General features: G+C 35.5%; 1 protein-coding gene across 4 annotated transcripts in view; it reads left to right on the plus strand.

Annotated features, from left to right (window-relative positions):
* LOC123868152 (adenylate cyclase type 2-like) overlaps positions 1–3,175 on the plus strand; it is a 169,854-nt gene extending 166,679 nt beyond the window's left edge. For all 4 annotated transcript variants that reach the window (XM_045910536.1, XM_045910540.1, XM_045910537.1 and 1 more), the window contains 4 exons: positions 55–156; positions 1,304–1,421; positions 1,915–2,059; positions 2,932–3,175. In XM_045910536.1, coding sequence (XP_045766492.1) covers positions 55–156; positions 1,304–1,421; positions 1,915–2,059; positions 2,932–3,037 — 471 coding nt within the window. In that variant the 3' untranslated portion in view covers positions 3,038–3,175. The remainder of the gene's footprint in view (positions 1–54; positions 157–1,303; positions 1,422–1,914; positions 2,060–2,931) is intronic.
* Positions 3,176–12,042: the final 8,867 nt, after the last annotated feature.

A 12,042-nucleotide genomic window follows, 5' to 3' on the forward strand; every position in this document is an offset into this window, starting at 1 on the left:
GTATCTGAATTAAAAAAAAACACTTATAATATCAGTGTTTAATTTCTTTTGCAGCTATTACTGAAGCCAAAGTTCAGTAGCATTGAGAAAATCAAGACAATAGGAAGCACCTACATGATAGCATCAGGTTTAAGACCTGGGAAAGAGGAACAGACTGTAAGTACCTGTGTTAGTTGTCTTATCTAATACAATTTCCAGTAAAAGTCCTGCAGTTGTTCATAAATAAGTAGGTACTTACCTACTTAGAATGGTTTTTCTAAACAAAATCACTACTACAGTGCCTAAGGTAGGTATACAATTTTTACCATCGGATTAGATTTCAGATTTTTCTTCTAGATAATATTACTATAGAAAAGTTTTTTTTCTCTCGTCTGGCTTTTCAAAGATTAGCCAATATCAAGTTTGTAGTTATTTGTAACAAGTTAGTTAAACTATACAAGTATGGACCCCGTCTGTGCCGGTGCTCGCCGACATACGCACGGCACCCCCTTAGAGCGCTTTCCGGTTAGTTTTAACAAAAAAACACTCCAAAAAGGCAGAGCACGCCCTCTAGCTAACACCAACACAGACGAAGTCCATAGAAAAGTTAGCTTCGGTTCGGTTTAACTTAATAACTAAACAAGTTTAAATTAAAAATTTATAACACCCCCGACAAGTGAAGGTTACAGTAACTAGAAAAGAGCTGATAACTTTCAAACGGCTTGATTTTCTGGGATTATGGCTAAGAACACTCTCGATCAAGCCACCTTTCAAACAAAAAAAAAGACTAAATTAAAATCATTTCATTAGTTTAGGAGCTACGATGCCACAGACAGATACACACGTCAAACTTATAACACCCCTCTTTTTGGGTCGGGGGTTAATCAAAAAATATTAGTGTTAGGCACCTAATTAATTTATCACTTTATTGTAAATTATTACACTTTCTCGTTTTAAATAACGCTGATCGCTTAGCGATATAAGTTTGGCCAAGCGCTTTCTTACAATATTTCTATTGTTATTTTAATCGCAGTTTTGTATGAAAATAAATATTTTTCTATCTAATTAAATAAGAATTCTTCTGACTTCTTGATTCATCTACTTTATTTTTATCTAGGTCACAATAACATAGTGGACTGTAAGCATATTAGAATAAACTAAGGACAGTTATTGGACTGAAATTAGAAATTAGGATTAGAAATTTAAGCTAGAATAAAATTACTTACTAGCCCATAGGCTAGATTGTAGTAGCAATAAAGCTACCATTATATAATGGAGCTTTATGGTAAGGAAAAAAAAAAACTACTTTATGGTTATTTTTCAGGACGGCAATAGTAAAGAAGAGCACACAGTTGCTATTCTAGTGGAGTTCGCGATCGCGCTCATGACTATATTGGACCAAATCAATAGGGAGTCCTTCCAGAGGTTTAAATTGAGGATAGGTAAGATCAATCAGCTTGCCAGCATCTAATCCTTCTGAAGAACCGTCAATGCTTTATTGATTTTGAGTCAAAACCAAATCATTTATCTAAAATAGGTATTATTGATTCTATCATGATTGCCAATTGTTGGATTTGTAAGTTACTTAGTAAACATTACTATGGAACTATCAAAGCTGTTAAGCAAATTATTCCCAACCTTTCTTATCATTTTTTACAATCCTATAGGTACATTGTAATAGGATTTTTCAATAAAACGTTTTATAAAAACTTTGAACTTATTGAGAGACATTTTCATTAAAGTCAAAATCAAAGTCATTTATTCAAATTGGGTACTATTGTACACTTTCTGATTGTCAAACAATGATGTAGTGGTGATAATTAAAACTAAAGCCGCGAGGGTTCCAAATGCACCCAAGACTGAGAAGAGTCTGAGTCGTTAATTTGTTCATGAACCCGTTGAATAATCTTAAGCATTATCTCCATGTATTTCAAGGTTTGAGCCATGGGCCAGTGATAGCAGGAGTGGTGGGTGCTCAGAAACCGCAGTACGACATTTGGGGGAACACCGTGAACGTGGCCTCCCGTATGGATTCCACTGGCCTCATGGACCGGATTCATGTCACAGAGGATACTGCTAAGTGAGTCTTCTTCTTCTTTTCTTTTGACGTGACAACGTCTTATAATTCGATAGAGCCGGCTGCACGCACGAAAAAACATGACTCATGCGGCGTTACCTCGCTCTGAGGCGTTCCATGTAAGACTTGAAGTGCAAGCGAGAACGCGGAACGAGCGACAAAGAAGCACAATCGGCCTTTGTTGTCACGTTCAACTATCTTCAGTAAACCGACTTTACAGACAACCAATTTTTTTTTGTTGCTTTTTGTAGTGCCAAACCTCGCTTAGAGCCTTGATAGCTCAACGTTTTAGGAGTGGACTGAATTCCGAAAGGTTGGCGGTTCAAACCCCACCCGTTGCACTATTGACGTACCCGGTCCTGGCATAAACTATAGGCTTAATTGGAGAGAAAAGGGGAGTATTAGTCATGATTAGCATGGCTAATATTGTTTAAAAAAAAAAAAAACCCAGCACAATGCACTTCACGAGTGTAAAGCAGTTTGCAGGAGTCACAAAGAAGATTCGTGAAGGTAGAATCGTTCCAATCTTCTGATTGTGGAGTTTTAAGTTGAAATTTTGTACAGTTTTTGTTAAGACTTGCGGTAGCTAGTTAGTTAATAAAATATTACCTATTCAATTAGTTGTTTTGATCACCTAACAAGATTTTAACAGCAATATCTTTTCGGAGCGTTATTGCCGTAAATAAATAAATAACAAGTAAGCAAGAGACCTGTTAATTCACACTTGACCAACTTGGTAGATTATGAGTGATGACCATCGTTCTCATTCCTTGTCTCCCGTGCTCAGTAGTGAGCCAGCGAAGGTTTGATAACGATGAAGATGATGTCGGTGAGAGTAGCATATTGTAATGTTATTTATTAATTCTTTTTTTCAGGGTTCTAATGCGCGCCGGGTATACGTGTGAGTGCAGAGGACCTACGTATGTCAAAGGCAAAGGAACTCTCATAACTTATTTCGTGAAAACGCCTAATTACAATTAATTTAATAGGTATCTAAGGTATTCTCGTTCAGTAAGTACCTACCTAATTCATAGACTCACTTTTAATTAGGTATGTAATTGATCTATTAGTTTATGGTTTAACTAACTAGGTATTTTTAATAATTTTATCGTTTATATTTATATTTTAATAATATTTTAGTCCAAAAACACAATACTTAGGATTATTTTAGAAAATTGTCAATTCAATAAATAATAAAGAAATTTGATTTGATTTGATTTGATTTGATTTCATTGTTAACTATGTGTTTTGACTATTTCATAGCAGCTGACATATTAACTTACTGTTAGTTGAGATTTTTGGATAAATTCTTTTGGATTATTTTTGAATCGGGACTACGCAAAGTATTTCCACTTCTAATAATAGGTATGAGAACTTTTCGTAGCATTATGTAATTTTACTTTTTAACCTTTAAGTATTAAATCTTTTAATGTATTTTTTTTAAATTATAGTTGTAATGCGAAATGTAAATATTTTTAGAATTTTAAATTAATTATTTTAAGATAAAATAAAACCTGTTTTAATAATGCATTGGAAAAAGTGAATATTATATATCGCAAAGCGATTTTTCTAATGATAATAATTTTGCATTTAATAACAGTTAGAATTAAATTTATTATTGATTTAACTCATAGATTATTATGTAATAAGAGGCCTATGAAAAACAATATTAAATTAGCTTAACTATGTTATTTTATAGGATACGATTTATTTTGTTAGGTTTTCATAGTTTTATTTTTGAGTATTACCTAATTATTTAAATGAATCTGTAATTAAATAATTTAAATTAACAAAAATTTGCTCATTACTATCATAATTATTGTATAATTATTTACTGTACATAAAATAATAATTATTTAAATGTTATCTAACAAATGAAATGAGAATCTCATATTATGTAATATTATACGTCATTATTAGTTTATGGATATAAAACGTAAGAGGTAAAACGTAAAACAACAATTATTTATGTATACAAAACAGGTACCTAATGAAAAAATCTCCAAAGTATCATAATAATGAATCAATGTGACTAGGTATGAGAATTATTTTGAAAAAGAATTAAACTATAATAAAATGATGTTTATAAGATTGATTGTATTTCATTTCATCTATATAATTAACCTAACATAATTAACAGAACTCATAGGGTGAGATCTATAGAGCGCGCTCTGCCTTTGCTTAGACTTAAGACAGAGTTAAAACGAGACAGAGCTATATATCTCTCACATAAATCTGTCTCGTTTTAACTCAATCTTAAGTCAGAGCAAAGTCAAAGTGCGCTTTATAGATTTCAGCCTGAGGTTGAAATCTATAGACCGCACTTTGACTTTGCTTAGACTTAAGTTTCAGTTAAAACGAGAGAGATTTATGGGAGCGATATAGCGCTGTCTCGTTTTAACAGTGTCTTAAGTCTGAGCAAATTCAAAGTGCGCTCTATAGATCTCAGCCTTAGAGTCTAGGTACAGGTTTCCTGAGTGTGTTTCAGCCACAGATTTAGGGTGGTTTCAGCCATATTCTATATCATTTATAGCTCCTCCCGACGCCCTCCCTGGCGCAGTGGTAAGGGCTGTGGTCTTATTAGTGGGAGGCCCCGGGTTCAATTCCCGGCAGGGTTTGGAATTTTATAATTTCTAAATCACTGTTCTGGTCTGGTGGGAGGCTTCGGCCGTGGCTAGTTACCACCCTACCGGCAAAGTCGTGCCGCTAAGCGAGGTGAGATTGCAATCAAGTGCTAACTTAATATATCAGATTAAAAAAAAAACTCTGAAAAGTTAGAGGTCACCCTAGGGTTGAACCCCGGACCCCCCAAATAGGAGGCCGAAGTATTAACCACTAGGTTTCACCGGCTACGTGTAAAGTCCATCCAAAATTTTATTGCATTTATATTGGACATTGATTTTATCAATTTTATTCAATTACAAATTCACTGCCAATTTCACGCTACCATTTTGGACGTGCATCTCATTTGGAGGGCGGCGGCGAAATGAATTTGAATTTTGAATTTCGAATGCGGATACGAGGCGTTTAATTGGTAATTGCGCCGACCACCTACGCTTCTCCACTGATTTATATCTTAGTACCGCCTCGGAATATAGAGTATTGTTTATCTATACTTTATTTGGTATGGTGACCTCTATGCGAAATTCATTCGCTTAATTAAATTGCACCGATATGTCTTCGATGAATGTTAAAATATGCATGTTACGGGAAAAGTTTGAAGATGTGCAAAGTTTGAATAACAGGGTAGTGGCCATTTCACAATGATTTTTTCCACTAAGAAATAAAAAATTCAATATATTCCTTATTCTCCTACCTTTCAACCTGAACGTACTTATGTCGATTATACCTACTACCAAATGGAAATGGGAGAGATCTACATAATATAATACAGTCTCTCGGAATATAAGTTATATCGGGTTTTTAACTCAGGCAGAGTACCTTTTATCGATATTTAGAGAATAGATATTTCGAATGGAACCATCAGCTTGTATCATCCTAAAAAAAATATCAATTTGGGAGCTCAGATCAAAAACTTTCGGAAACTACTTGGATAGTCTCAACTCTGCCCTATCTACGTACTTTACCTGTAACATGCATAAAGGTCTTAAAAAATTGACCAATCTGTCATGAAAATGACGACCCCTAATTGAAAATAGTCGCTGATGGAAGGGTTTATCACCATTTTAATCACTCTCCAATAAATATCGGCGTGGCATTTAATGATGCAAATTATAACAGTAAATTTTGTTTTCATATGTGATAATTTTTCATATGTTACGTTTTGCATAATGATATGTACCGAAGATGGCATATGACCATTTTATGAATATTGACAACCTCTTGTGCAGTGGTGTAGATTTAAGCCACTACACTAAAATTAAAAAGCCTTGCCGCTTTTATTCTTCTCCTCTTCACTAAAAAACTCTTACCTAATTTTACCTAAAGCATTTTATCCCGGAAAATCAAACAGTTCCCACGGGATCCTTAAAAACCTAAATCCACGCGGACGAAGTTGCGGGCATCCTCTAGTAATAAATACATAGATTTGCAAATGAAATGCAAATTCCGTACAAATACCAAGTTACAAAGAGGATAATAATTAAAATAAAAATTCCATAAAATGTGTCCGTATGGCTAAACATAGAATATTAGGGAATATTAATGCTAACTAACAATTTATTCAAGTTTAACTTTCATTACTTTTATTAGAAGATTTGAACTAATATAATATCGTCGTTGGATTATGTAAATACAGTTTGTACACAAGACACTGCACTCTACTTGGTCGAATGGACAATTCTAAATAATGTAACAAACATGTCAAAATATAGATTAATTACCAGAGTAGTTAACGTGAGAACATTCCCATTGATTTTAATTATACAACTGTTATTATTATAGTCCAAGAGCTGATGCGCTATCTAGTCAAAATACACTTAACTAAGTAAATTGTAAGTAATCATCATTTCAAGAGTACCAAGGGGCTGGAATGGCAACCTCACACCGAAAAACGCAGCGTTAGGAGTTCCCCACATGGACAGACGACATGAAAATGCGGCATAGAGCCGCTGGATTAAGGCGGCGAAAGACTATGGCATGTGGGACTTAGGGTCCCTAGGACCTAGGATCCTACAAGGGACTTCTGCCCAGCATTAGACGTTTATCGGTTGCTGATACGACATACTCGTACCTTTTCTTATTGATTGGAACGTTTCATGCATAACAATCCTAATCCTAATATTAAAATAAAAAATGTGAAAGTTTGAATGTTTGGATGTTTGTTACTCAATCACGCAAAAACGGCTGAACGGATTTGGATGAAATTTGGAATGGAGATATATTATAGCCTGGATTAACACACATGCTAAGTACTATTTATCCCGGAAAATCAAAAAGTTCCCGCGAGATTTTGAAAAATGTAAATCCACGCGGACGAAGTCGTGGGCATCAGCTAGTATAAAATAAGTCCTGATTCACTAAGTCATCTACGCCCACTGAACAGCCCAACCTCTTAGTCTTAAAAAGCCAAAAACTTTGCACAAAGGTTATCTTCATAGTCTAGACAAGGAACAAGACTGGATTTTTCGAATTTCTCTCAGGAATGAGGCCACAGGCGGTTTCTAGTGATTACTTTATTTTTGGTACTAACTATTTTTGAATAATATAATTACTCACCGGCTCTTGACATACTGATTTTAATAATTATAGAGCTGTTATTATTAATTATGTTTGAACTAATTAACGGTTTGGTTGAATCAATTATAGATTTCAACGTGAGTCGTGTAGTGCGTGGAATGTATTGAATTAGGTTTGGACCAAATTGGCTGTGGGATATCCGTATGGGAAAGTTCAGGTCATCTCCAATACGATGTGTGGCCTAGTTAGACAAGGAACCTAAACCTTAATTTGCTATAATCCTCTGAAAAAAAAAAAAACAAATCTGCATGGTACAACATGTTACATGCAGCACGCGATATGCACCGCCCACCTTCCCACTGCTAAACATGCAGGAAAAGCCAGCCGCCAAATCAAGCAACATGCACCACCACACAAATCCACCCTTCTACATCTCTTGAGGAGCTCCAGAGTCACAGCGAAACGCGCCTCAAATGTGTTTTGGTAGATTTGTGTGGTGTTGCGTGGTGGTGGTGCGTGTTGCTTGCTTGGCGGCTGGCTTTTCCTGCATGTTTAGCTGTGGGAAAGCGGGTGGTGCATATCGTAAGCTACATGTTGCACTCTACAAATTTGTCTGTTTCAGAGGATTATAGCAAATTAAGCTTTATATCATGGAGTAAGTACGACTACATTGGATGTCGACCACATAAGGTATACCAACGTTCACGGTTTCTTGCTGTTCTGATGGTAGAAAGGCGAAGGAGATACAAGGTTGTGAAGTTCCTGAACCCACCTTAGTCCAACAGACTTAAACTTTAGGCTGCATCATCACTTGCAAGGCTGCAGATTGCCAGTGAGTCCCACATACCCGCGTAATAGCATTTTTACGTGTAATAGCAATATGGGGGGGAGGGGGGGGGGCAGGGGGGGAGGTTTGATCGCAGCCAAGTGCTAGTCTATAAATTAAAAAAGAAGCTGTTTTTAATGTGATGGAGATCGAGAGATCGAACGCTGTTCTAAAAATAAGTTATTTCTCTGAAGTGATATATTGAGTACTCGCACCATAAAGAGGCCCATAAGTCGTTGGTAATATATCTCAGTCCAGTGGTAAAGTATAACGCGCATTACGACCGGAAGTGAGTCCAGACTCCCAGGGGAAGGCACAAAGCGGCTGACTTATTGCACGCCACTTATTCGGTTATGACGAATCATCTCATATATTATTAGTATTATAATGGTCAAAGAGTATTTTATCCTTGAAAGGTTGGACAGAAGGGCTGTATTATTCACATTAAAAATGACACATATTTGCGTTCAAATTAGATAATGCTCCCGACGTCATATCGACGTTGATTAAGGTATTTAAAAATTCCATTGGGAACTGTTTGATTTTCCGAGTAAAAATTAGGATATTTGCAATCTCCTGGACTCACTAAGTATATTAAAAGTGAGACAAATAATTAAAAATGTCAGTCATTGCATAGAAAACGTTAGATGAGTTTTGTAATCTAAATGGCAAGGATTTGGGCATGTTAGGCAGAAAATTACGTGATAGTATAGGTATAAATAAGTATTTTAGTAGATAGGTAGTTAAATAGTTAGACAGAGTACCTAGATTTTTAAAAGTAGCAGTAGAGCAAGTAGTTTTGATGCCACATTCTATAAGAAAATCAGGTCACAGAATTTTCTTTGACCTGACCGCACCGTATTGTCATACCGTATAACCGTGCCTACATGATAGGGGCATAGTTATGATAACGAATTTCTAGCAAAAATGTTTGACTCGGAGAGTCAAGTGAATTAAAGGCATTTTGTATTACTAGGGATTCTGTTTATATTATTACCTTTAGTCTATGGTGTCTACTGGAGGTCCAGTACAATACCGCGAGGCGCTACTAGTAATCCAAGATTAACGTGCCTCCTGCGGGCTACCGGTGTTACTTGTTACAATATGGCTTTATTATGTTATTTATAGGTGTCTATATTGTTATTTTCTAGGATAGCTGTGCTTCGAGTTACCATGTTTTCGAAATGAACTTCAGATTTCTCTTCGTGTGTTATTTGTGGTGTTTTGATTTTGGGAAACGTATTACAATAGGAAACAATTTTTGTATGTAATTGGTGGCTCTAATGATTTGGATGAAATTTTGTATTTAATTGGATAATGTTGTATTTCCTGCGCTGTCTCCTTCTTCTACCCTCTCTTCTCCTGCGGAGCGGATGGGCGTCAGCGTCCAGCTCTCACTCCGCTGGCTTCTTAAGTGTTAAAGATCCAGTTTGACCCAGCTCAAGTGGAGAAGATCCCGCTGCTACTGCTAAATCTTCCGTAAGGTTCGAGTCAGAACATTTAGTGTTTTGTGCGACACAAAATTTATTAGTTAGGGCCATTAAGTTTAGCTCTGATGCTGTTCGATCAGGTGATATTTCTTACAGGCCGTTATAGCGTCAAGCGAACCACCGTCTATCAATCATCAACTTTAACTGCACTAATTTGAAATACTGCTCGTAAATACATCAGAAACCTCAGTACGAGATTTCACTTCTCGCCAACGTTGATAGTATTTGAGAGTCGAAACATTTCTGCGTTAAAGCGAAATGGCCCTAAATAGCCTGGTTTTAATGCTTAAGTTTGTACATATATTTACAGCCAGCGCTCCAAGCGGAAACGTTGCGAAATTAAAATTAATGGTACCTACTGAATTTTTTACTTTAAATAAATGATCTTTATGACCATTTTACTTTGACGTTATTTGTTTCAACTCTCGAATACTATCAAAATTGGTGAGAAGTAAAATCTCGTACTGAGGGTAGAGAAACCTGTGGTGCCTCTATTCCACTACAGCCTCATGACTAATTGGAAGATCTGAGATCACTTGTGCTGAGCCTAATCGCTTTACTGCCCAGAAAGATGCGCAATAAATAATTTTCTAAGTAAAATTAATTTCAGCTGTAGTATAAATTATTTAGCTTAGAAAACGTTGGGTAGGGAGAGTAAATGTCAAGGAAATATATATTGGGTGCGTATTTAATTCTGCTCTATGACCTGCTATTATTGCTAATTGGATAAGGAATAGACTATTAGGCATAAATAGCTGAAAGTGAAAGTAACTCAGCGAACACCTGAAAGTAAAGGTCCTCATTATTTAATTTCTTTTAAGGAGTAATGTAGTTCCAAACAAAATATGTATGTAGTTTGGTTTACATTACACGGGTCCAAAGACTGACGAAAGTCAGGCAAGTTCTTTTTAACCCCCGACCCAAAAAGAGGGGTGTTATAAGTTTGACGTGTGTATCTGTGTATCTGTGTATCTGTCTGTGGCATCGTAGCGCCTAAACGAATGAACCGATTTTAATTTAGTTTTTTTTGTTTGAAAGATGGCTTAATCGAGAGTGTTCTTAGCTATAATCTAAAAAAATTGGTTCAGCCGTTTAAGAGTTATCAGCTCTTTTCTAGTTTTCTTGTAGAAAAGAAGGTTAGATAACCGTTAGGTTCATAATATTATGTCAATAGACAAATGTCAAGCTGTCAAGATGGACGTTGCCTAAATACATAATTATTTATTTGAAAATGATGTTTTGAAAAACTCAGAAACTTTGGATCGTCGGGGGTGTTATAAATTTTTAATTTACACTTGTTGACATTTTTTTGTAAAGATAAAAATACTTAGGTACTATGGTACTCAGACTTCTAAGAAGGAGGTAGTTTATTACTAAATATACGTACTCTTCGAAAAATAAAACTAAGATACATTTCAGTCAGATCATTTCACTTAATATCTGACATAGATAAAACTTAATTAATTTCCCTCCTAATATTATACATACTTAGATAATTATTTATTCATCGATAGACTTTATTAATTACCCTCCTAATATTTTTCCATCATAAAATATCAGGTTTGTTTTATGAAAAAGGAATAACCAATAAAATAAATGTCGAAACGAATATTAAAATCTCGATACATGCATACCAAAGTTAAATTACCAGTGGAATATATAAAGATGTAACAATAATTCTGTCTGTAGGTACGCACGCCGGAGAAAGCCCTGTACAGATTTCAGGGTTCCGTAGCTGAAAGGTGGAAACGGGGCACTATTCCCAAGCCCCCGTCTGTCTGTTAGCGGATTTTATTCCATGTACGGTAATAAGAGAGTTAAAATTTTCAGAGTGTGTATTTCTATTGCCACATTAACAATAAGTGTAAATTAAAAAATAACACCCCCGACAAGTGAAGGTTACAGTACCTAGAAAAGAGCTGATAACATTCAAACGGCTGAACCGATTTTCTTGGATTAAAGCTAAGAAAACTCTCGATCAAGCCACCTTTCAAACAAAAAAAAAACTAAATTAAAACCGGTTCATTAGCTTAGGAGCTACGATGCCACAGACTGATACACAGATACACACGTCAAACTATAACACCCCTCTTTTTGGGTCGGAGGTTAATAAATACGAGTAACAAGGACAGTGAATGGTGAATTAAAAAATGGCCTCCAAGCAAATCAAAAAATTTAATAGTGGTACATAGTGTTTATACAAAAAGTATTTAAGAGGGCTCCCTCCGTCACTCGTTTCCACTCGTTTCATACAATCGTAGTTCCAATTTCATTTGAATACTAAGCAACCAAAGTCCACGAAATTTTGCAGACATATTCTAGAAACTAATATCTATGTCTGTGGTTTTCCAGATTTCTATTAAAATATTCGGTTTCAAAGTTACGCGGTCTTAAAAATTTCATACAAATCTTTGAGCCCCTGTAATTTTAAAACTACATATTTTTAGAAAAATCTAAAACACCACAGACACAGATATTAGTTTCTAGAATATGTTTGCAAAATTTCATGGACTTTGGTTGCTTAATATTCA

This window comes from Maniola jurtina, chromosome 9, assembly GCF_905333055.1.
Source record: "Maniola jurtina chromosome 9, ilManJurt1.1, whole genome shotgun sequence".
NCBI lineage: Eukaryota > Metazoa > Arthropoda > Insecta > Lepidoptera > Nymphalidae > Maniola > Maniola jurtina.